This window comes from Anguilla anguilla, chromosome 3 (assembly GCF_013347855.1).
Source record: "Anguilla anguilla isolate fAngAng1 chromosome 3, fAngAng1.pri, whole genome shotgun sequence".
Classification (NCBI taxonomy): Eukaryota; Metazoa; Chordata; class Actinopteri; order Anguilliformes; family Anguillidae; genus Anguilla; species Anguilla anguilla.
In genome coordinates, this window is record NC_049203.1 from 29,453,157 (window position 1) to 29,480,173 (window position 27,017).

At 43.2% G+C, this 27,017-nt stretch overlaps 1 protein-coding gene across 3 annotated transcripts in view; it reads right to left on the bottom strand.

Moving 5' to 3' along the window:
- Positions 1 to 27,017, bottom strand: part of tubgcp3 (tubulin, gamma complex associated protein 3) — a 191,645-nt gene that overhangs the window by 104,063 nt on the left and 60,565 nt on the right. For all 3 annotated transcript variants that reach the window (XR_004764538.1, XM_035411093.1, XM_035411092.1), the window contains exons 12-13: positions 13,584 to 13,694; positions 13,178 to 13,286 (exon numbers count right to left, since the gene is read on the bottom strand). Coding sequence is in view for 2 of the 3 variants with exons in the window: in XM_035411093.1 (XP_035266984.1) it covers positions 13,178 to 13,286; positions 13,584 to 13,694 (220 nt within the window). In the remaining variant the exon portion in view is untranslated. The remainder of the gene's footprint in view (positions 1 to 13,177; positions 13,287 to 13,583; positions 13,695 to 27,017) is intronic.

The window sequence follows — 27,017 nt, forward strand, 5'->3', positions numbered from 1 at the left end:
GTGTCTGTACTTCCCGCTCACGTCTGTTGTCTGTCCTGGCCCCTCGCTGGTGGAATAACCTTCCCATGGCGGTCAGAACAGCAGAGAATCTGACTACCTTCAAGCGCAGACTAAAGACTCATCTCTTCAGGCTGCACCTCTCCCCACCCCTCCCTAGCCTCTAGTTTAGCTCAATGTACCTAGTTAGGCTAATGCGATCATGTTAGTTTTTATTTGGCAGGGTTGTTTTAGTCTGATTCTGATTCTGATTAGGCAAATGTGATTTCAGTGCTAGTTTGTACTTGGCAGGATTGTTTGTTTGTTTGCTGAACAGGTTACCCTACAGGGTTGGAGTCCTGATCTATGTGGCCACTTCTGGCACTACGATCTTTACTTCACTCTAGTGTGTTTTTCTGCACCTCTGCACCTTAAACTGATGCACTTGTTGTACGTCGCTCTGGATAAGAGCGCCTGCTAAATGCCTGTAATGTAATGTAATGTAATAATAAGCCCTGCTCCCATTCAGACACTTGGTAGCTTCCTCAAAGAATGTCAAAAGGTTTGTCAAGCGTGACCTTCCCTTGCAAAAACCATGTTGGCTATCCCTTAGGATGTTATTATTTTCAAGAAATAATTCAAGTTTGTCTCTAATGATAGATTCAAGTATTTTACATGTGAATTAATAATTTAGGAAGAAATAAAGTGCCAGAAATGCAATTGTCTAGGAAAAAAATCTAAAATGAATTTGCTCAAAAAAACTCCTTGACCACAAGAGCATAAAAAAGGGTGTATATGTGTGCATCTGATTGTGTCGTCGCTTCTGCCGTCCCCCGCGATTCAGATAAGCGTATCATAACTTAATTTGTTTCTGCTGTTGCTAGTTAGAGAACATAGTTGTGTGTAATTTAGGTAGCCTAATCTTTTTTAAAACTTGTCTCAACTGTTGCTAGTCAGCAAGCTTAGTTGGGCGTTAGCTGAGAATATCTGTAGTTGACTTGCTGTTGTTAGTTAGTTAAAGGCGTTAGTGAAACTGTGTGGGGATTGGTGTTTAACTGCCCCGTATTGTTGAGCTAATTTCGAGTAGCTTCACCTGGTGCTTATCTGCCCTAATGAAGCTAATTCAAACACGTAATTGTCACCCGGTATTTATAGTTCCAGCAGAAGCTGCCATAGGCAGCCTCGTCGTCAGTTTATCATGTTTTTAAACCCCATTCCCTTGTGCGCGCTGCCTCGCCCCAAATGGTCTGTTCACCGCAGGCGTAATTTAACTAACTTGATCTACCCACCCTTATCCACACCTCAGGAATTCACTGTCACAGGTGGATTATGGAACTGCCAGTCAGCCGTCCAGAAAGCTGACTTCATTACTGCCTTTGCCAAGACGAAGTCTCTTGACTTCCTGGCTCTCACGGAAACCTGGATCACTCCCGATAACACCGCCACCCCAGCTGCACTGTCTGCGGGATTCTCCTTCTCGCACACCCCCAGGGCCTCTGGCCGAGGCGGGGGTACCGGTCTACTCATTTCCTTGTCCTGGAAGTTCTGTGTCCTCCCCAGTCCTAACCCTACTTTCTCCTCCTTTGAATTTCACGCGATTACTGTAACTCATCCCTCTACATTTCACGTTATTGTTCTGTACCGCCCTCCAGGTCCACTCGGCTCATTTCTGGACGAGCTGGACACTCTCCTGAGCTCTCTCCCTGAGGATGGCACTCCTGCTATTCTACTGGGAGACTTCAACCTCCCACCAGAAACCTCCCAACTGTCCAGGGTTGCCTCACTCCTCCAGTCTTTCGCCCTATCCCTGTCCTCCTCCCCCCCCACACACAAGGCTGGTAACCAACTAGACCTTGTATTCACCAGAGGCTGCTCCATTCCCCAACTTGCAGTGACTCCCCTCCATGTCTCGGACCACTTCTTTCTTTCTTTCTCCCTCTCCTATTCACTCCCCCTCAATTCACCCAATAGCTCACCCACAGTAACTTTCAGGAGAAATCTCCCTACTCTGTCACAATCCTCCCTCGTCTCCACTGCTCTGTCTACACTTCCCCCTCCTGCGTCTTTCTCTAACCTGCCAGTTGACCTTGCCACCTCCACCCTCAACTCCTGCCTCTCTCAGTCCCTCGACTCACTTTGTCCTCTTGTCTCCAAACCAGCACGCTCCTCACCACCCTGCCCATGGCTGACCGAGTCACTACGCTCCAGCAGAACATCACTGCGGGCTGCAGAGAGAAAGTGGAGAAAATCCCGATCCTCTGATGACCTGACCGCATACCATACCCTGCTGGCGACTTTTACATCTGCCCTCACGTCTGCAAAAGCCTCTTTTTTCCAATCCAAGATCAGCGCATGTGTCTCTAATCCACGTAAACTATTCTCCACCTTCTCTTCCCTCCTCATTCCTCCTCCACCCCCACCTCCCTCTTCCCTCTCCGCAGATGACTTTCTGGCCGCCTTTGAAGGAAAGGTGGCTACAATCCGGAACTCCTTCACCCATCCAGTGAGCCCCCCAACCCCCCAGGACAACCCCACAGCCACACTGACCTCCTTTGAAATGCTGGAGGACTCCGATGTATTACAACTCATCACCTCTCATCGCGCAACCACCTGTCCACTTGACCCCATCCCATCTAAAGTTCTCCAATCTATCTCCAGCGAGCTCCTTCCCTATCTGTCTTCCATTGTTAATTCCTCTCTCTCCTCTGGTCATGTTCCCTCTGTTTTTAAGACGGCTCGTGTTACCCCACTACTCAAAAAACCCACCTTAGACCCCTCCGATGTAACAAATTATCGACCCGTATCCCTTCTACCCTTTCTGTCCAAAACCCTCGAACGAGCAGTTCTTAAACAATTAATCTCTTTTCTCCATCAGAACAACCTGCTAGACCCTCACCAGTCTGGCTTCCGATCCGGGCACTCAACAGAGACTGCACTACTAGCTGTGACGGAGGCACTTGCCACTGCAAGAGCCTCACGCCTCTCCTCTGTCCTGATCCTTCTTGACCTGTCTGCAGCTTTTGACACGGTCAACCATAAAATACTCCTCTCCACCTTGGCTGGGATGGGAATTACCGGGACTGCCCTGTCTTGGTTCTCTTCCTATCTTGTAGATAGGACCTACCAGGTCACCTGGAAGGGGTCTGCCTCTGCCTCTCATCCACTTGTTACGGGAGTGCTGCAGGGATCTGTACTGGGTCCTCTGCTGTTCTCCTTATACACCAGATCTCTTGGTTCAGTCATTAATTCACATGGTTTTTCCTATCATTGTTATGCAGATGACACACAACTCTTCTTTTCTTTCCCCCCCTCGGCCACACAGATCAATGATAAGATCTCTTCCTACCTGGCTGACATCTCCACTTGGATGGCCAGCCACCATCTGAAGCTCAACCTCAACAAAACTGAGCTGCTCTTCTTCCCGTACAAGACCTCCTTGCTTTGTGAACTCTCAATCACGGTTGATGGCACCACAGTGACTGCCTCTCACTCTGCAAAGAGCCTGGGGGTGGTCCTGGATGACCAGCTGGACCTCAAGGAGCACATCAAGGCAACATCACGGTCCTGCAGATTCCTCCTATACAACATCAGGAGGATTCGACCATACCTGACGACGCACTCCACCCAGCTGCTCGTCCAGGCTACGGTGACCTCTCGCCTTGATTACTGCAACTCTCTCCTTGCAAACCTGCCAGCTTGTGCCATACAGCCACTTCAGATGATTCAGAATGCCGCTGCCCGACTCATCTACAACTTCCCCAAATTCTCCCACGTCACTCCTCTGCTGCGATCACTTCACTGGCTACCGGTCGCTGCCAGGATCCGATTCAAAGCCCTGACCCTTGCCTACACTGCCGCCAACAGGACAGCCCCCATCTACTTGCAGGACATGACTCAATTCTATGTGCCTGCTCGACCACTCCGCTCTGCGGCAGCAGGGCGTCTTGCAACCCCTCCCACCCGCCCAAAGGGATCACAGAGCTTCTCCACCCTAGCTCCCCAGTGGTGGAACGAACTCCCCGTCCCTCTCCGAACCTCCCCCTCACTATCCATCTTCCGCCGTGGCCTGAAGACTCATCTCTTCAGACTATACCTAGAATAACCACCACCACGCTGTGTATATATATATTAAAAAAAAAAAAAAAAAAAAAAAAAAAAAACCTTTTTCTTGTCACTTGTTACATGTTGCCCCATCCCTGCACTTCTTGGTAAATTGTATTTGTCCTAATACTCTAGCTTATTCTTCTGCCTAGTTTGGCTTTGCAGATGTTAGACCAGGATAGTGTTCTTTGTTCTCGGCTAGAAATAGCCTTACAAAATAAGTAATTGTACCTTACTAAACCCGTGTTCAGCAGTTGTCTACGATCATGAAAATGCACTTTTTGTACGTCGCTTTGGATAAAAGCGTCTGCTAAATGAATGTAATGTAATGTAACTACTAAAGATCTATGAAGCAAATAAGCAGTGCTCCCAGTGTCTCCAAATACATCCAAAATGTCTAAATTATTCACTGCTGTAAATCACACCATAATCACATATTTCACTGCAAATCAACTGTTTTGACTCAAGAAATTCACTTTTTTGCATCATTTTAAAGTGGGAATTGATAGACTCTCTGTCAGTACAGAATATCTAGGGGTCCAGAAACATATCCAAAATCTATCCAAAAATGAATAAAATGCTTTTTGTCCATTAAAAATCATATAAATGTGCCCCTTATGAAGGTTTATGCCAGCAGCCATACCTCCATGCACTCTGCTCCTGCCGAATGGCTGAAGCATGTGCTTGGTTATATTTATTTCAATCTCTGGAGGGAAAAAAAACGGATTTATGTCAATTTACGATCTGTTGGTGGTCCTGAACTACATTAAATGGTAAATGGTAAATGGACTGCATTTATATAGCGCTTTTATCCAAAGCGCTTTACAATTGATGCCTCTCATTCGCCAGAGCAGTTAGGGGTTAGGTGTCTTGCTCAAGGACACTTCGACACGCCCAGGGCGGGGTTTGAACCGGCAACCCTCCGACTGCCAGACAATCGGTCTTACCTCCTGAGCTATGTCGCCCCATACACTAAATCAAAGTCGCGCGAAAACACGTCACAACCACGTGTGCTTGTAAGTCTACCCGCCAAGTGCGGTGCCTAGGCTGCCCCTAACTGCTGGTCTGGGATCAGATTTCCCTTCCCAGGTCCTAACTTTAACCATTAGTAGGGGAAGAAAATAACTTACGCTGGACCAGCAGTTAGGGTCAACTTCACCCAACACCGGTGGCTAGCTAGCTATACCTACGACAAACGCGGTGTCACTGGTTAGCTTAAGGAATTTTTTCAATGGTCAGGACAATAATGTTAAGAAGGGAGAAAATCATTCCAAATCCAACCATGTAGAGTTGGTCATATACAGCCAGGGTAGATTAGCGGGTCTGTCGGCGCCAGCATGAACGATATGGTTTATAAAGTTTCGGTTAGCTAACGTTAACGTTAGGAAGGGCTGGATCAGCAGGTAGCTAGCTAGCTGTCAAAGTCAGGTTTATTTGTCATTACAAACCGTATTTGCTGTACAGTACACGATGTATGCTTCAGTGTAACCATAGACCGTATAGAAGTGTAACACAGACTTTCAGTCTGCTCACAGCACTGAAAGAATACACACATTGTGAAAATTAGAATGACTGCAGTTGCACTTAGACAAGACAGGTGCAGCAGTTGCGGTAGGCAAGAGATAGACAATTTCTAATAAACAGTTTTATTAAAACATAGTAAGTAGTAAACATATTGTCGGTAATTTATCGAAAACCATGCTGGCTAGCTATATTGTTGTTGTGTTGCGATAAAAATATGACTCCATTTTAAATCACGTCTTAAGTTAGTTAGGTTAGGTTGTACTCTTTTATACGGTCTATGGTTGTACTTTATAGATCCCTGAAAGGAAATCCTGTTGTCATCACGACCGTACAATTACGATGTGAAATAAACAATATAACTTAATAGTAACAAATCTGTTATTTTCAGTAATTTTAAATTGAAATACGATATCAAAGTGACACTAGAAGTAGAAGGGCACAAGCGTGTTCCAGCTGAGCCGTGACGAAATAAGCGTGCGTCGTGAGCACAGTACCGGTATGTGTAGTTCCTAAGCGTACTAAACGTACACAACGTTGTACCTTGTACTTCTCATGGGTCAATCGTGCTGCTGATATTATATTTCATGAGTCATATATGTCATGAGTACCGCATACCAATAGCTAACTGGTTCCCGACTTGTAACTAAAAATATTGCTTATTGAAAATTGCCCCATTCATTTTCCCATTGACAAATTTGCGGGAAAACGAGGGGAGTGGCTTGGTGACGTTTTCACTTACAAGCTCTATGCCCCAGTGCAGTGCACTGTGCTGTAGGAGATGCCGTCTTTCGGATGAGATGTTAAACCGAGGTCCTGACTCACTGTGGTCATTAAAGATCCCATGAAACTTATCGCTAAGAGTGGCCTTTACAATCTTTTTCCTGCTATCCATCGATAAGCAAGACTTATTCCTAAGGAAGCCAAGCTTTGGTTTAAGCTCTGATGTTAAATGAGTTATGTGAGATTTAAAAGAGAGGTCACTATCCAGCCATACACCTAGATACAGTGTGTAATATATTTAATTATTTATAGATGTATTTATTTTATTTAATTTAGTTCAAAATATTCCTCCATATTAAATAGGGTACCCCCTAAATGGGCAAGGATTGGGCAGATTTGGCATGTGCGCTAAGGGGTTAATGTACGTTGTATTGTTGTCCTGTGAACAACTAGACCTGCGTGTGCTACTTCTGTTTGCAGCTCTTTTGCAGTGATGTGTTGGCTGCGCTGAGCATTTCTCACCAGGTTTCGAGCCATTCTATCGGAAATTTTTCTTGGTCTTCCAGACCTTGCCTTGACTTCAACTGTTCCATTTATGTTCCATTTTCTGATAATGTTTCTAACAGTAGAAATAGGTAGTTTGAAATGTTGAGAGTTTTTTTTATAGCCTTCTCCTTGTTGGTGGAAGTGAACTTGATCTTGATTCTGCAATCCTTGGACAACTGTTTAGAGGAACCCATGGCTGTTAACACCAGACAGAACAGCCACCACAGTCGGATACTTTAGAAGGCATGGAGTTACTTCAGAATAAATAGTTCAGCCCTGGAATTATATTCACCTGACTCATTGAAGCCCTAATGAGTAAATCACCTGGGTCTGGGCCTTAGTAATTATCTTTTTTAAAAGTAACAAAGAATAATCCAAAGGGTTCCCAAACTTATGCACAGCGTCCTTTTCCTTTTTTTATCATTTAAAAACAGTAAAAATGGAAATAAAAATCTATCTTGCTTTATATTTTGCAGAAAGGTCTCATGATTAATGTTGTTAGAGTACAGCTTTTGATCAATTAGAGTTTAATTGTAACAGAAATTTAAACCAGGGGTGGCCAAATTTTTGCACCCCACTGTATCTAGGTATATGGCTGGATAGTGACCTCTGTAGTGAGCACTGGGGGCAGAGAGAGGCAGAATCCCCTGTGGCAACACGCCCACGTTCCCAGACTCACCTGACAGGTGACGTGTCAGCCGGGAGGGAGAGATAAGCCGGGGGTTTAGCGAGGGAGAGCAGAGCTTCCTGACGTGGCAGTCTGAGTGCATGTTTGCCAGAGCGATCTGCTCGAATAAAGTGATTTTTGCATACTTGAAACCCAAGCCAGTCGTTTTTCTCTGCAAAACTCCACATTGGTGACCCTGACGCTTCTTCGGACGATTCCGAAGTTGTGCTTTTCTCTGCACGAAAGATGCACGCCGTCGCTCTCAAGCTCCCGGAGTTCTGGCAGGAACATGCCGCCGTGTGGTTCGCTCAAGCGGAGGCTCAGTTCGCGTTGAGAGGCATAACGCAGGAGGACACGAAATACTATTACGTGGTTGCGGCTTTGAATAGTTCGACAGCATCGCGGGTATTAAGCCTACTCCAGGATCCTCCGGAAGAGGATAAGTACTTGTCTCTTAAACAGCTCCTTTTGGAGACTTTCGAGCTGTCAGAACCTGAGCGTGCTCGCAAGCTCCTTACACTGCCTGGTTTGGGTGATTCTAAACCTTCGGAATTAATGGACCATATGCTTACACTTTTGGGTAACCACCAACCTTGCTTCATATTCCGGGAATTATTTATGCAGCAGATGCCCAGTCAAGTGCGTGCAGCTCTTGCAGGTTCCCCGTTGAAAGACCACAGGGCTCTGGCCAAGGAAGCTGACAAAGTTTTAAACTCCAGCCGGCTGCCCGGTCCTGCAGTAAGGGTGGTTGGCGCTGCGGATGGGCAGGCTATCCGGGAGGATGTCATCGCCGCTGCCCAACAGCAACGACTTACAGCGGGCCTCTGCTACTATCATGCCAGGTTTGGCCCACGCGCTAAGAAGTGCCGTCCACCTTGCTCTTTCGTGTCGGGAAACGGCAGAGCCGACGCTCATTAGCTGCGTTGAGTGTCGGCCAGGCTAGCAGTTTGCTTTTTGTTACGGACTCTGTTTCTGATCGGCGATTTCTATGCGACACAGGCGCGCAGGTTAGCGTCCTCCCTGCGTCTGCTTTGGACGTACAGACTGGGGGTCGTGGACCACCTCTGGAGGCAGCCAACGGCAGCACTATCCCCACTTTTGGCAAACGAGCAGTGGACCTGTGTTTTGACGGACAACATTTCCAGTGGGTGTTTGTGCTAGCGTCTGTGTCTACTCCGCTGTTGGGCGCAGATTTTCTGTGTGCTAACAGCCTGCTGGTCGATGTCAGGAACAGACGGCTGGTGAATGCGGAGACGTTCGCAACGCTTCCGGGTTCTTCCAGCAGCACCGGGACGTCCAAGCTGTCTAGCGCTCTGTCATCTGCGGATGTGTTTCAGCGCCTCCTGAGGGAATTCCCGGACCTCACCACGCCCACGTTCTCTTCGGCAGCCGTCAAGCATGGAGTGGAGCATTATATCGCCACTACGGGTCCGCCTGTCCACGCCCGGGCAAGGCGGTTGGACCCGCAGAAGCTGACTGTGGCTAAAACGGAGTTTGACTCTTGGGGATTGTGCGGAGGTCCAGCAGTCCTTGGGCCTCACCCCTCCACTTGGTTCCGAAGACAGGGGGGGGGTGGCGACCGTGCGGGGACTATCGACGACTGAATGACGCCACGACCCCTGACCGCTACCCTATACCGTACATACAGGATTTCTCGGCTCGATTAGCTGGGAAGGTTTTGTTTTCGAAAATTGATTTAGTCAGGGGTTATCACCAGGTTCCGGTTCAGCCGCAGGATATCGCTAAAACCGCGGTAATAACCCCGTTTGGGCTATTTGAGTTTTTACGCATGCCTTTTGGTTTAAAAAACGCGGCCCAAACTTTTCAGCGCTTAATGGATAGGGTTTTGCGGGATATGCCTTTTCTTTTCGTTTATTTAGACGACATCCTGGTAGCCAGTGCCTCCAGCGATGAGCACCAGGCCCATCTCCGGGCCCTTTTTGCGCGCCTCAGCGAACACGGGTTAATTATTAACCTGGCCAAATGTCAATTTGGGGTTCCCGTGGTGGATTTCCTCGGCCACCGCGTCACCAGGGAAGGTGCGGTGCCCCTCCCTTCCAAGGTCGAGGCTATTCAAAATTTTCCGCGACCGGTTACAGTTCGGGCTTTGCAGGAGTTTTTGGGCATGGTAAATTTTTACCATCGCTTCCTTCCCAGAGCCGCTCAGCTAATGCTGCCCTTGTACGCGGCCCTTAGAGGGGCCACAGCGAAGCAACTGGTAAGTTGGTCGGTCGAAATGTCGCATGCTTTTTTTAAAACTAAAGAGGCATTAGCGAATGCTACTCTCCTTACGCACCCTTGGCCGGACGCGCCGGTTTCTGTAACTACGGATGCATCAGATGTTGCGGTTGGCGGGGTGCATGAACAGCTAATAAATGGGGTTTGGCAGCCGCTTGCTTTTTTTAGCCGCCAGCTCCGTCCTGCTGAGCGCAATTACAGCGCGTTCGATCGCGAGCTCCTTGCTCTTTATTTAGCTGTGCGTCATTTCCGGTTCCTGCTCGAGGGCCGCACGTTCACGGCCTTCGTAGACCACAAACCTTTAGCTCTAGCTATGGCTAAGGTTTCGGAGCCGTGGTCCGCCCGTCAGCAAAGGCAGTTGGCATTCGTCTCAGAGTTCACCACGGACATCCAGCATGTTGCAGGTAACATGTTGCAGGTGCAGGCGTTACGCACAGCGACTACAGGTCTGCAGCTGCAGGAGGTAAGTTTTGGTCCTTCAGGCACCCCACTCCTTTGTGATGTGTCCACCGGGGTCGCCAGACCAGTGGTGCCCGTGGTTTGGCAGCGGCGTATTTTCCAGGTTTTACACAACCTATCCCATCCGGGCCGCAAGGCGTCGCAGAAGCTAGTGTCTGAAAGGTTTGTGTGGCATGGCCTGAAAAAGGATGTCCGTGACTGGGTGAATGCTTGCTTGGCGTGTCAACGGGCTAAAGTCCACAAGCACACCAAGGCTCCTTTAGCGCCGTTCGCCGTCCCTGAAAGGCGGTTTGACCACGTTAACGTGGATCTAGTGGGGCCGTTGCCTCCGTCGCGGGGTTACACACACCTTTTAACAGTTGTAGATAGGACCACGCGTTGGCCGGAGGTGATACCGCTGACGTCCACCACCACTGCTGAGGTGGCTCGGGCGTTTATTAATGCGTGGGTCTCGCGTTTCGGGGTTCCGGCCGATTTATCCTCTGACCGTGGGGCTCAGTTCACGTCCGAGTTGTGGGCGGCGATAGCTCGGCAGTTGGGGGTGACGCTGCATTGGACTACGGCGTATCACCCTCAGGCTAACGGGATGTGCGAGCGCTTCCACCGTTCGTTAAAGGTGTCCCTCCGCGCTGCGCTGCAGGGGGACGCTTGGGTTGATATGCTCCCGTGGGTCTTACTGGGTCTTAGGACGGCCCCTAAGGCTGATTTAGGAGCATCATCTGCGGAGCTAGTTTACGGGCAACCGTTGCACGTACCAGGGGAGTTTTTACCTAGCTGTTCGGTGCCTTGGTCAGCTACGCGCCAACTCCCGGTTCTGAGGGACGGTCTGAAATCGTTTGCCCCGGTGCCTACGACGCATCACGGTTTGCCACGCTCCCACGTTCATCCAGGTTTGGGTGAGGCGCGCTTTGTGTTTGTGCGACAAGATAAGTATTGTGGCCCGTTGCAGCCTCCTTACGAGGGACCGTTTCGGGTATTAAAGTCCGGGGAAAAATTTTTTGTTTTGGATATCGGTGGTAGGTCTGACCGCATTACCGTAGACCGCTTAAAGCCGGCGCACGTAGATTTAGATTCGCCGGTAGAAGTCGCTTGTCCTCCGCGCAGAGGTCGACCTCCCGCTCTCAGGTCGAGAAATCCTACCCCTGACTTAAATCCTGACCCTGGTGACAGCCCTAAACCTGACTCTGGTATGGGTCCTAATCCGTCCGAGGCGGCGGGCAAGAAACTGGGGAGGTTTGGCCGTGTCATCCAGACCCCTAGGCGGTTTTGCTGCCACAGTAAATTCTGGGGGGGCTTGTGTAGTGAGCACTGGGGGCAGAGAGAGGCAGAATCCCCTGTGGCAACACGCCCACGCCAACACGCCCACGTTCCCAGACTCACCTGACGCGTCAGCCGGGAGGGAGAGATAAGCCGGGGGTTTAGCGAGGGAGAGCAGAGCTTCCTGACGTGGCAGTCTGAGTGCATGAGTGCACCTCTCTTTTAAATCTCACATAACTCATTTAACATCAAAGCTCAAACCAAAGCTTGGCTTCCTTTATAGGAATAAGTCTTGCTTATCCAAGTCTTGTGGAAAATAACGCGCCGGCCAGTTTAGAGGGAACGTCACGTGCATATTGCGCCCGACAATAAGCAGCTTATTTTTGTGAATTATAGGCAAATGATATTCGAATATATTCAAACTCTAACTAATTACAAAAGCTAATATTCAAACTCAATTTCATGGCACTTTTGACACCCTTACTGCTTATTGTCAGGCGCAATATGCACGATTTGACCATGGAAACGGCTGTGGTTGTACGTCTGGTCTTCACTTCATTTATGCACGCAAGTTCATTTTATAAATGAGCCCCCTGCAGTTTCTATAGCCTAATTTGCAAATGAATAAAGCACTTTCTCGTGGATGTAATTTGTCACAACTCAGCATGTATTAATCACAATAATAGGGAAATGATTGTTTATAGGAAATCCCTGTTTATTTCTTAACACAAAAACTATTCAAACGGCTAATACCTGTAGCCTAAAACTACATAAATTACTTAACTCGGTTTAGTTTAACTTCTTTCATCATCAAATTTTATCAAAATCTTCAGAACAGAAAGAAAGCATAGCCTGCCATGGGAACATTATTTAGCCTAAATTGTTAGCTGACCAGTAACGTTAGCACAGGAAACGAACTTCACGTGCATGAACATGATTCTCCGCATGAAATTAAAGCCTGTATATTTATGTTAATTACAAAACGCGGAATCAAAAACGCAGGATCCAAAACTAATATTCAAATGCTCAAATTTAGGTTCGAACTTAAAAAAAATAAAAATTAAAAAAAAAGATTTTCGAATAGTTTTCGAACTTCGAATATTTTTGACAGCCCTACTGTCCTGCCATGGATACACAACAACTCACCAAGTTTTTTGTACCTGTTCTTTATTATTCCTGTTCTATCATAAGTGTCTCCATTGTTTATAACTCATTCTATTCACTTTTACTTTATGAACTGTATATGCTGTCAATGCTGTGTGTTTGCAGTGCCCCCCCGAAAAAGAGATCTCGGACTCAGTGCTTAAATAAAGGATAAATAAAAATACATTTTAAAAAATCAGACCATGATTAAACACAGTTTTTCTGGCTGTAGTGCTCTCTACTATTGCTTTGGTGCCTGTTTGCTTTTGGTCTAAACTAAGCAATATAAATTGACTCAAAGTACAATATACCAGGAGGGTAACTGTTGCTCAAATACATTTTTGTGTTTGATATCCATGTCACATTCCTCTCTCAATTTTCATGTGAACAATTTGTTTTTATGAGGGTCAAAATTTCTGACTTGTATAATTAGACAAGTGATTGTTACAATCCAGTACCTGCAGTGTCCCATGTGGATTTATATGGTAATGCAAGTTTGGTAGTGTGCCCGAGATAAACTATTCATATTTATCAGAGAAAATATACCATCTCTAGGTGAGTCCATGGACTTGGATGCAGGTACAATTTTCCCAGGCGAAGTTCGGTCATGGCACACCTGATGCAAGAAGTTGATTGACTTGCCAATAAGCAGAACCTGTTTTGAAGAGAAAGGGGATGCTGTCAACTGTATAGAGGACAATAGAGGACACACACTGCTTATCGACTGAGAATGTTCTCAATACATACAAAAAGACCACAGAGCTGCAATTTTATTGTTTTCCACCCACAATGTTTAGAAACAAGGAATGTAACATTGAGGGTTTGCAACCCTCCCCCTAAAGAGAAGAATCCATCTGTCTACATGAGAATGATAAAACAGATGAGCATATGAGCTGCACGGAATGCTACTGGTGATAATATATGATTGGGATTGGTCATCGCCAGTGATTACCTTGTTGGCCTGGTCCATAGTGATGAAGGACGGGATCATGGATTTCCTCAGTGTGTATTTATCATGCCACAAACGGTCCGTCTTCACTGTGGGGTCAGAGGCCACAAAGAACTACAGGGAGAGGAGAGCCATGTGTTGACAGCATACACATACATAGGTATGTCTGCCAGCTCACACATAGGGACACATATGCCTGCAGGTAAACACATACAAACTCAATTGTACTCAATTGAATGGAACAACAAAAAGACTTGAATCGCAATGGGGAAAATGTGAATATCACATATACCACAGTGGTAATTAACAGGGTACAAGCAGCGGGTGCCAATTACGAATTCTTAAGCTAGCTTAGAGGTCAACAAACAAACAAATGAATGAGAATCCATCATTGCCAAGCCTGTCACATGCCCACTCATTGGCTGGATGTCACAGTGGGTGGCAGGGAAGTACAATGGGTAAGGAGTTGGTCTTGTAACCTCAAGGTCACAGGTTCAAGTCCCCGCTAGGGCGGTGCTGTCGTAACCTTGAGCAAGGTACTTCACCTGCATTGCCTCAGTATTTACCCAGCTCTATAAATGGATGCAATGTAAATGCTATGTACAAAGTTGTGTAAATCGCTCTGGATAAGAGTGTCTTCTAAATGCCTGTAATGTAATGTCAGACATTTATTTTTAAAGATATGACTTTATCAATGGGAAACTGACAGCATGCAAAGTTTCAACTTGAATGATCAAATGAGTGAGGATTAGAGGCATTTTTATTTATTTGTTAGGTGTGAATACTATGGCATTGTTTTAAAATAAGTATAATGAGTAGTATCCGGAGGAGTTTAAGGAATACTGATCTTCAGAAGTACAGAAGAAATGCACAGCACACGGCGCAAATGAAGCAGTAGTACTTACAAATACTACTCGATATCTAGTTTTTAGGTTACCATCTTTAAGAAACAGGCAATGTAAATTTATCTGGCAAGCTTACTCTCCGTGACTACAATAATGTTATCCGTTTCCTCGCTGTCTATCTGTCCCCTCTCCCAGTTCCAAACACCAAAGGAATGCCTCCAGGGCAATTAGGGCCACACACCAGAGGCATCTCAAATGTATACAATGTCTTGGAATGTTCTCCCTTGTAATTTTTATTACTTTATTGCCAGTAGGGGCCAGAGATCTACTAAAGAATGCTGCACAAGAATGTTCCTTGGGATCAGAAATTTGAATGCAATCTGTAATATTTAATTCAAATCACAGAGTGAAAATCTTAATTCTGTATTGCCTGTATAGATTGTTGAGGCCTGGTTATTGGAATCTACATTTTTAAAGTTTTCTAGTTAAAAGCAGAAAATAACGTGGTACAGTGGATTTATGGAAACATGTCACATGGAAATTATTTTACCTGGAGATGAACTGGCTGTCTTTGACAATTTTGTCAACAAATTCAGAAATAGCCGTAGACCTCTTTTTAAAAAAAAAAAGATATGCACCAGCTGGCTGGATTGCCTCCTAACATTCATGTTTGGTGTCCTTATGGTGAGCTTAAAACCAGGAATTTTTGGATAATATCATAATACTAACATATGCTTATCCCTGCTTTCAACCACAAAAGGCAACTTTAATACATGAATTTGTCAGCTTTCAGATAAGACAGTCTGATGCTTCTCCCCCTTCATAAAACAACTTAAAATGTGCACTTTTCTTTACTCAGTTGAGAGTCTTGGGTACTTAAATTGAGCCAGTTAACATCTGTGTAATGGAGTTTTGGGGCCTGGTATCTGTTGGTGCCATCAGAGGGATCTGAACCTTTTATCTGGACCTGCTTTTTGGTGTTTGGTGCGGGGAGAATCTGACATCTTTGTCTTACAGCTCATCCAACATTTTCACATTTTCATCCCTGACTATTCAGCCATCTTTCGGTTTTTGAACTCTGATTTTGGTACTCCTGGGAAAAATGAGCTGTGTTTTGGCATTTTCCTTCATCCATTCCTTTTGTGACTGTAACCTGTCCATGTGTGTAGCATTCATTATTTAAGGCAACCGACTTTCTTCTTTAGATTAGACATCAAATTTTTTGTTTTGATTGTAATTAAATACATTTCTTAATTTTAATCTGTAAGTAGTACGTTTTCATAAAGTTTGATTTAACAGGTTGCTCTGCCTATGAACAAACTCTGAGATTTAATTGAGAATACCTGAAGAAAAAATGTGAAGTTACTCACACAAAGCACTGTCTATACGTCAATAATTCAAACTGGCAACATCACAGTCCTGCAGATTCCTTCTGTACAACATCAGGAGGATTCGACCATACCTAACTATGCACTCCACCCAGCTGCTTGTCCAGGCTATGGTGACCTCCTGCCTTGATTACTGCAACTCTCTTCTTGCAAGCCTGCCAGCTTGTGCTATACAAGCACTACAGATGATTCAAAATACCGCTGCCCGACTCATCTTCAACCATCCCAAATTCTCCCACGTCACTCCTCTGCTGTGGCTACTGGTCGCTGCCAGGATCAGGTTCAAGTCCTGACCCACGCCTACACTACAGCCAACAGGACGGCCCCTATCTACTTGCAGGACATGATTTGATTCTATACGCCTGCTCGACCACTCCGCTCTGCAGCAGCAGGGCGCCTTGCACCCCCTCCCAGGGATCACAGAGCTTCTCCACCCCTTCTCCACCTGACTTATGTGCCGGCAAATAAGTCAGAGGTGGTCCAGCACTAGCTTTTGGTTGCTAGCATACTGTATAAGAGTCCTGTCTTGCGTATTTGAGGTTAATATGAGAAAGGGTGGTCACTATCAGCATGTCTAAGAATCCGTACATATTCACTGTTGTAACCCAAGTCGCAGGACGCAAAATAGCCGTTAGGAAAGCAGCTTGAAATTATGAAGCAACGTCTGTGCCACTGGATTTAACGGGTTGCGATGAGATAATTCCGAGCGTGTTGCTTGTCTTAAAGTTGAAAGGCTGTATTAATATAACTAAATGTATATGTATGAAGTTAGTTTTTGACATTTAGACAGTTTATTATGTGTATTTTACAGGACTTACATTTTAATAGGTAACCATGTGCAGTTCTCTCTGATAAATACGAAGTAAATACACTAACGGTTAAGGTGGTCGATACACGTCCCCCCCTCGGGTGGTCGATAATAGGTGCTCTCACTCTAATTAGCTAGCCAGCTAGCTGCTAATGTTAATGTTAAAAGCTATGTTGCTTCACGTTGAGCTGTAACGTTTTCTATTTTGAAATACATTTTCTCTTTATAAATGAATTGTTAATGGCATTGAACATACAGAGTAGCAAATAATAACCTATTATTTACAACAATCCTGTTCACATTCCAAATGTGCCAGCAATACCCAAAAAGGAAGACCCTTTCAGATGGTGGAGGGAAAATGAGAGACGTTTTCCCACACTATCAAAGCCGGCAAGATCTTTTCTGTGCATTTCTGCAACTTCCACCCCGTCAGAACGCATCTTCTCTGCAGCAGGGAATATCTTCTCTGCAGCAGGGAATATCTGCTCTCAGAAGACAGCAAGTCTCTCACGAGACCACGTGGAGATGCTGACTTTCCTCCATTTCAATACAAAATTGTGACTGAGATGTAGCCTAATGTAGGCCACAGAATGCACAAAGCACAGAATGCACTTTTCTTTCCTCGCCCTCTTGTTGATTTCTTTTAAATTTATATGGATTGTTTGATTTATTTGATTAAGGGAAAACTGCTGTAGTTTTGTTATTTTATTGCTGCTACTTTGCTTATCTTTGGTTTTAAATTTTGACAGAAAAAATGGATATTGGAATTTTTATTTATCTTTTGTATCAGCAGGAAAGTTCATTAAAAGACGTATTTTTGAATGAAGTATTCACCTTTATTGTCTTTAGTTAGCACTGTTAGTTAGCACATGCCTAAAACAATCTCAAGCTAAATTTAAAAGCTGATAGCTAAATAAGAGCCATTGAGTAACTGTGCGATTCATAATCCGAATAGTCGATTATTCGTTTCAATAATCGATAGATTATTCGACTATTAAAATATTCGTTAGTTGCAGCCCTACTCATGTTACATGTACCCCCATTCCAGCACTTTTTGTAATTTGTATTTGTCCTTATGTTGTAGCTTGTTCTTCTCCCTAGTTTGGCTTGGCATAAGTTAGGTCAGAATAGTGTTCACTGTGTGAACTGAACTGTATTCTTGGCTAGAAATAGCTGTATGAAATGAGTATTGTACCTTATGGAACCTGTGTTTTGTAGTTGTCCAATGACCATGATATGCACTTTTGTACATCGCTTTGGATAAAAGCGTCTGCTAAATAAATGTAATGCAATGTAATGACTAAATCTAGGCCTGCTGGTAAAAGTATCGATATCAAAATTAGGCCAAGTTACAAGCAAAAACAGTGGCTATCACACAAATTAAACAAGCAGTGTCCAAATCATTGTTTGTGAATTCTGTCTGTTGATATGAGGTCAGAAGGTACAAAAATTATGTTTAAATTATGTTTTTAAGGGCTGAGAGTCTATGGTCATTGTGGTTATTTCTGCAGGAAACCCTGAAAAGTGCCAAACTCTCACTCAGTGTTGTATAGGTATGGGGCATGCTGCCCCACCAAGGCGTGACTTGGCAGGATGGCATACCTGCCATCCAAGTCTTTAATAATAATTGGAGATCACGTGGCCCACAAGCGCAATGGTTGCGGGAAACTAGAGCTCTGCCATTCCCCTCCAATTTTCACATTAAAACCAGGTTTATTTTATTTTACTAAAAACAGTTGAAAAGATTACATTAATCGTCTGGTAAAATTCTTGGGAGCAGGAAAACTCAAAACTCGCCGTCTCCTTCACCATCAGGAAAGAAACCGAAGCTAGCTAACACTAGCTCCGAAAATAACATGGAGGACGTCATGACAAGTTTTGCAGAGGCAACAGAACGTTCTAGAATCTGTCGTCCACAACGCGGTAAGAAGGGCCCTGGCTGAAATCAACGACGCACTACGGCACATTCGGGCAGAACTTGAAACTCAAGGCAACACTGTACGTGACCCAGGGAGAAACTCAAGAAATGAAAAAATCAGTTAACTCCTGCATCTATGACCAACTCAAACTTCAAGAAAAAGTCGCTGAGATGGAGGATAGGTCCCGATGCAACAATGTATGTATCGTATCAATCGAGATCGATAGAGCTTACAGAATATATGGCAGGTAACACGCGCACCATGATTTTCAGATGCTTGAGGTACGAAGATCGCCAAGCAATCCTTAAGGGAGCCTGAGAAACACAGAGACGGGACTATCCAGGACACTGGTAGACAGCTACGCTTCAAAGCAGACTACAGTTCATTCACCATCCAGCGACGCCAGGCTTTCATAGACGCACAGAGAGAGCTTTATGCCAAGGGAATCCAAAATTTGCTCATCTATCCTGCCATTCTATGAGTGCACCACAACGGAAAGCCGAGGATTTTTGCCATCAGCTGGGTAACTCAAGCATCAAGGCCCCCAGACGCAGACTTGACTTTCCTCACACGGAGCCTGCACCGCAGCAACAGCCCATGGACACCTAACTAAGATGTACCCACGTCTCATCACTACACAAATGGCAGACTCTAAGTTCCTATAGTTGGACTCGTGCTCAGTGACTGTTTCTGTTCAGCTGACAATTTTGTTTTGCAGGGCCCATGGATATCTATACAGCCTGTACTGGTAACGTAATATCTTTTGCTTATTTTCCCTTTCATGGAACCAGGTGAGTTTTATTTAATTTGATTGCAACGTTTGAGCTGCCATCCAGTCTGATGAGACTTCACATAACGTGAAATGTATAGAACCTGGTTAAAGACTTTTGCCTCTGTTTAATCAGATAACTGTTGTTACTATAACGTGATTATTGAAGTTATTTATTTATGTCTCTGTAATACTTTGAGGATATAGTCATTTTTTGTTTTGTGTGTTTATTTGACTCTGCCGGTTTGTAGTAGGCTAAACTAACGCATATAGATGGTGAGCCTGAGTCATATTTAGGAAACCTGTTTTATGTTGGGGGGGGCGTTCCAACTTTCACTACAGCTGCATTGGAGACACTGGATTGTATAATTTGAAGAAAATCCTTCTCGAAATCGACTCGCTGTTACAATCTTTCTGATTATCACTGGTGCTAAACTTTGTGGTAGTACCATAGACTTTACTACATTAATACATGGATGTGGGTGTCAGCCTTCAGACACTTTCATAGAATGTCATTCCCAATTGCGGTGTACCTTGTCTGGAACGTCTCAAAAATTTTGAAAAGGGAGGGGGGGAAGAGTTGTAGTATCAGCGCGAGCTGCGTATGGTGTTGTCACGTATCCTGAAAACAAGGGATGGGTTCTGCGGTCTCAAAATTATGGAGGGGGGGGTTTATTTGTTTTATATTTTTATCACACCTTACTTTATTCACAACACTCTTGTAACATAATGGTTGTTCTAGTAAATGTGGTAATGGTTCCAGCTTAAGTATACATCTACAGTTTGATAATGGTTAAGCTCTCTGTTCTATCTGTTAACATTAGAGGGCTTAATGGACCAAACAAGAGAACCAAATTCCTGGACTATTTACATTAAAAAAAATTGATATTGCTCTCATACAAGAATCACACTTAGATGCAAATAGATGTCCAACACTTGCAGAATAAATATTATAGGATTGCTTCTTCCTCAAGTGATAACACTAAAACGAAAGGTTCTATTATTTTAATATCCCGTAAATGCTCTTACACAATTGATAAAATCAGTAAAGATCAAACAGGGAGACCATCCTATATGTGTCACTACTGGAAGCAGGAAAATTGCCTTTGTCTCTGTTTATGCACCAGCTGTATGTGATCCAAAATTTTTCCCTCATCTAACCAGTGAACTCTTAACACTTACACAATACTCCTTTGTCATTGGTGGGGATATGAATTCAGTTTTTGACCTGAACCTAGATAGATGCAGGGGTAGTTACACTAATGTGCAAAAACAGGCATCAGACATGTTCAGAACTTTTGTGGAAACATTCAATTTTACCGATATCTGGCATTTGCATAATCCCACAAATAGGGATTACGACTTCTCAACACGTCATCATACACACTCCAGAATTGACTACTTTTTGTGCTCTAGTGAGGTCAGTACTCTGTTCAAATCAATTACATTGGAACCAGCTACTCTATCAGATCATAATTTGCTTATAACTGTTCTCGAGTGTAGTCCAATGGGTGAAAAATCTAAATGATGGAAATTTAACACATCTATTCTTCAGAATGTAGAATTTAGAATTAGAATTCAGATTTTAGAGCTAAACTCACAGACTTTGTATCTATCAATACTGGTTCAGTTACTGACCCCTCTTTTGTTTGGCAAGAAACCAAAGGCTTTATCAGGGACTTCACATCCTCATTTGCCTCTCATTTGAAGAAATCTAGGGAGGGAAGAATTAATGATCTAGAAAAACAATGTTTATCTTTAGAGCAAGCGCTTAAAACCTCTTTTTCTAAATCTACTCAAAACCTTTTAATGACAAATAGAATCGAATTGAATGACCTGTTGAGAAGAAGAGCTGAATTTATAATGCATCGAGTTCAATCTTTCTTTTCTGAGCTATACAAATCGAACTCCAATTTAGATATAACCAAATGTAACAACTTTTTACAGAATCTGAACCTGCCCAACCTTGATAACAGCGAAGCGTAAGAAATCGGTCAACCAATCTCGCTTGAGGAACTTAAATTAGCATTAAAAGGGGTCAAAAAGGGCAAAACACCCAGGGTGGATGGAATCCTTGTGGAACTCCTGCTACAGTACTTCGATATTCTAGGGCCCATACTTCTACAAACTATACTCTCAGCAGTGGAGAAGGGGAGTTTTCATCATCAACTCAACACTGCCTTAATTTCTCTAGTGCCTAAAAAGGGAAAGGACCACTCTGATTGCTCTAATTATTGTCCAATTAGTCTTCTTGGCAATGACATAAAACTGCACGCCAAAGTCCTAGCTATGCGTTTGGAGCGCTTCATTGGGAAACTAGTTCATCCTGATCAATCAGGTTTTATTCCAAAACGATTAGCAGCAGATAATGTACGCAGGCTGTTGCATGTCATACATGAGACCTAAACCTCGCAAACACGTGCTGCTGTCCTATCAGTCGACGCGGAAAAGGCGTTTGATAGGTTAGAGTGGGACTACCTTTGGCAGGTATTGGATAGTAATTTTTGGCCTTGATAGTTATTTTATTAATATGGTTCGTGTTTTATATGCAAATCCCACTGCAATGGTTTCAACCAATGGACTACACTCTAAGCCGTTCACCATTGAGCGAGGTTCGAGGCAGGGATGCCCGCTATCACCCATGCTTTTTGCCATCTCACTTGAGCCACTGGCCCAAACAATAAGGCAAAATGAAATATGTGCGATTAAAATTAAGTCATGTGATCACTCAATCTCGCTGTTTGCAGATGACATCCTGCTTTACATTTCTGCCCTTGAAAAATCCATGCCAGCTATTCAGAAAGTCTTCAGCGAATTTGGCAGTTTGTCTGGTTATAAAATAAACTGGAACAAATCTAATTTGCTTTTACTAAACAATAAAAAAAAAATCTATCAGTGTGAAGTACAATATCAGTTCAAACACAAATTACGTATCTGGGGATTAACATACACACCTCATTACACAATGTTGTTAAAGACAACTATGAAAGAACACTAAAAAATGTCCAACAAGATCTTGAAAGATGGTCTTCTCTCCCAGCATCATTGCAATCCAGGATTGCTGCCATTAAAATGAATGTTCTGCCCCAAATTATCTTCCTTAGCACAATGATACCCCTGCCTCCACCAATGACTTTTTGGACTAGACTTGACTCTATTATTCATAAATATATCTGGAATAGTAAGCAGCCAAGGTTGAAATATAGTACTCTGCAATGCACTAAATGTAATGGAGGTCTTGCATTACCTAATTTTAAAATGTACCATATGGCCTTCCAATTATGCTGCATTAAAGTGTGGATGGACCCTGCATCTACAGTTCCATGGAGAGAAACAGAACAGAAATTAATTGGAGCACAAAGATTACAAGATATTGTATTCTCAGGTCTAAATCTAAATAAGTGCATGCTAATCTTTGGCCCCATCATAACCAATACGCCGTCTAACTTTAGATGTGTGGAAAAACACTTACACTATAATAATAAGTGGCATACACACATTCCACTCTGGAACAATAGGCACATACTATCTGGAAACAAACCGTTTGTAGGTGTGGAATGGATGGACAATGGTATACTCTTGATCATATATATAATGTAAATGGTATGTTAAGATTCCAGGACTTGCGTTCTCAATTTGATGTGTCAAGATACTTTTTTTTTGTATTTACGTTTATGTTCTGCCCTTAAAAGCTATGGAGTTCCATGGGGTAAAGGTCTTGAGGCATGCCCATTCATTGATTGGATCTCTAACCCCCCCGAGAGGCCTAGTATCTGCAATTTATTCTTATCTAACAGATGCGTCTACTGGAGAACTGCCGATAGTAAAACAATGGGAAAGAGATTTGACTTCAGGGGAAACTACAATTGATTGGGATGCAGTGTGGGCAGAGGTGGGTAACCCGGCTTCAAAGAGTAGAAGTACCAACCATGTATTTCTCCACCGACATGCACTAAACCAACTGATTCTAATTAGCACAACTCTTCAGCCAGGTAGGAGAACTAATTAGTGTAATCAGCTGGTTTAGTGCATGCTGGTGGAGCAAATACATGGTTAGTACTTCTACTCTTTGAAGCCGGGTTACCCACCTCTGAGTGTGGGACAATATATTTAACTCCTCAAAAAACCCGAATCATCAATTGATCCATTTTAATATATGTCACAGGACATACTGGACACCTCAGAAAAAAATGTCTTACTAAAATTATTCCTAATCCATATTGTAGTTTCTGTCTCCCACAGCAGATAGGAACTTTTCTACACATGGTCTGGGAATGTGAAAAAGTACACAAATTTATATACCTGGACTAACTAACTATCACCACTCTGCGGATCATTTCTATCACTTTAATTCCCCTCTCTCATGCTACACATGTACCTCCTGTGCCACTCATACCTCCATCCAGGACTTATTGTGCCTTGTATCGTTGTCTTGATGTTGTAGCTGGTAATGACTCCTAGGTTAGGTTAGGTCAAAGTAATGTTCACTCTGTGAACTGGACTTAATGTGTTCATGGCTCTGAATAACAAAATGAGCATTGTCCCTTATCGGATCTGCGTTTTGTAGTTTTTCCAATGACCTTTGCTATACACTTATTGTTCATTGCTTTGGATAAAAGTGTCTGCCAAATAAATGTAATGTAATGTAGAATGATGGAAGCTGTCCTTATGAGGAAAAGTTACACTCTGCTGCCCCCTACTGTCAGAGCCCCGCAAGCATTTCCCTCTGGCCGGCAGCAAATGCATCAACCGAAACTCTGAACTACTGTATCACAGAAATACTTCTACAAAAGTCCAATAATAGTTTGCTAAATTACTACATAAATGATTCGTAATAATATGGTGCTCTTTATCATTATTAAGTATTTGTCGATAAACAAAGCTTTGATCAACAATTGATAAGACATGCGTAAAGGGAGAATTACGATAGGTAGATCATAGAGAGGGTCCTTTTTTTTTTTTCAGGTAGTAGATTGCTTTTAGGTCCATTACTCAGAACTGGAATGTCAAAATGAGATAATTTTTTCAGTGTTTGTAAGGTAATAAGTTGCTCTTTTCCAAAAAAAACTTTTCGTTTGAAATTCAATTTGCATACAAAGAAATGCTCGTTTTCAAATGCTCCTGAAAATGCTTTCAATTCATAATGAATAATGACTTTCGCTAGCCTGTATACAAAACCAGATCGATTGCTTTAAGATCAAAAGGAGATTTTAGCGATATCAATACCATCCCTGTCCTTGTTGTTTGACTTGTTGTGGACAGTTATTGGTTTATAAAATACCATAATCATCAACCTGGGGTGTCAATTTCAGCCCTCCTTTGGGGAAAGGGACTGCCTTGTTATGTCTTTTTTTATCTCTAGTGGTTTTACCGATCAAGACAGGGTTATGCATCAAAGTGCAAAAAGTCTAACATCGGTGTAGGTGTTACAGCAGTGCATCTTGAATAAGTGACTGATAAAAGCAAAAATAAGAGGTAATTAAAATTATTGAAAACACAGATGAGCTCTTTAGTATTTTTGTTAGCAAGGTAATATAGCCAGCGGATTGTTCATTGGACGGTTTATAACTTACAATGATACTAAACGTGCGCGCAGACATTAAATACAGTGCAGCTACAACAGTCTCGGTGGTTGATTTAATAGACATCCTTGTAGTCAAATATTTCTGAGTAACACATACGGTGGCTCTGAAGTGCAAAACACAAAAACAAAAAAAACGCAAAAACAAAACTTTCAGCCCTGGAGTGCAAATGCAACATACAAAAACAAAAAGGAACGGCCCTGAGGTGCAAAACACAAACATACAAAAACTAGCAGCCCTGAGGTGCAGATGCAACATGCAAAAACAAAAACTAGTAGCCCCAAAGTGCACTGTTGCACTTCGGGGCTACTAGTTTTTGTTTTTGTATGTTTGTGTTTTGCACCTCAGGGCCGTTCGTTTTTGTATGTTGCATTTGCACTCCAGGGCTGAAAGTTTTGTTTTTGCATTTTCTTTTTGTATTTGTGTTTTGCACTTCAGGGCTGCACGTTTTTGTTTTTGTATGTTGCATCTGCACCTCAGGACCACTCCTTTTTGTTTTTGTATGTTGCTTCTGCACCTCAGGGCCAATAGTTTTTGTTTTTGCGTTTTTTTTTTGTTTTTGTGTTTTGCACTTCAGGGCTGCACGTTTTTGTTTTTGTATGTTGCATCTGCACCTCAGGACCACTCCTTTTTTGTTTTTGTATGTTGCATGTGCACTTCAGGGCCGAAAGTTTTTGTTTTTGCGTTTTGCACTTCAGAGCCACCGTACATAAGGCTACATCACCTCCATTGCCAATTTTATCAGGAGGGATAATATCATAATGATAAATTTGTAAAAAAATAAAATAAAATTAAAAATTAAAAACTATCCAGAATAGGTCATAACCAAGTCTTGGATAAGGTGAGGACATCAATACTGGTCTGTGTTAAAAACTTTTTAACATAACATAATGACGAGAACAGGCCATTCAGCCCAACAATGCTCGCCATTTTCGCCATTTAATTGGATCGAGTTTAGAAACAGATTACAAATGTTAAGATGACATATTTTAATACCTTTACATTTAGTCAATTGAGTCAAATTAGAGGGAATCGCCATTGTTCTATGTCCAGCCCCATTTCCACAGGACAATTTACAATATCAACTTAGATTATATTCTTAACTTAGGTAGGAAAAAAAGAGCTACAAATGCAATTATCTTGTTGAAAATTTAAGAATGAAGTTGTTCTTCAGTGTGAAATAAAACACAGAGCTAACGCATATGTAACGGGTAAAACTATACATGTCCTGGATCATAAACTTGTTGACCACGAGAGTGCAAAATGTGAGGGTGATATTCAGAATTACTAAAGATCAATGAAGGAAAAAGTAAGAAGTATACCCTGGTGTCCCCATGTATCTCCAAATCTAAACAAAATGTCTAAATTGAGCTTTGCTGTAAATAATAACAATCATACACTTAACTACACATATGCAGTTTTGGCACGTGAAACTTTTGCATAATTTTCACGTGGGAATTACTATCTTTCATCAGTATAGGGATCTAAGACATCTAGTTGTCCAAAAACCTATCCAAAACCTCTGTAAAAAAAATTGTCCATTATAAAGCATATGAATTTGTCCCTTACGATGTTTTAAGACGAAACATTTATTTTTGGCTATGTTCAGGCTTAAGGGTAAATCCATGCATTGAACAATACAAGACTTAGCCACTTATGAACGCTTACACTATGGTATGTAAAATCGCCACACTAGAGAATAGCGCAAACCTCTTGAAAAACACCAAATTTCATTGTGAGTGATATGAATTCCAACAAAGCAGGTCACTATGAGCCGCTGACACTGCCCAGTGTAAAGTTACCTCAGTTCTGCTTTCAACATCATTGATCAATCCACGTTAATAAATAGACTAAAACAATGGATCTCAGGGACTGCACTTGAGTGGCTCACATCCAACTTTTCAGTGTCAACTGGAAATCTTTCTTCAAAAGCTGTTAGACTTGTGGACTGCCTCAAGGCTCTATTCTGGGGCCAATTTTGTTCTCTATTTACGTTACATTTTGGAAACGTCATTCCTCGACTTGACATTTCTTTTCATGGTTATGCTGATGATACTGTAGGGACAACGGTACTGCATTTCCCTACATTCCACAAGAACGCAGCTCCCACCTCACTTCTCTTATCA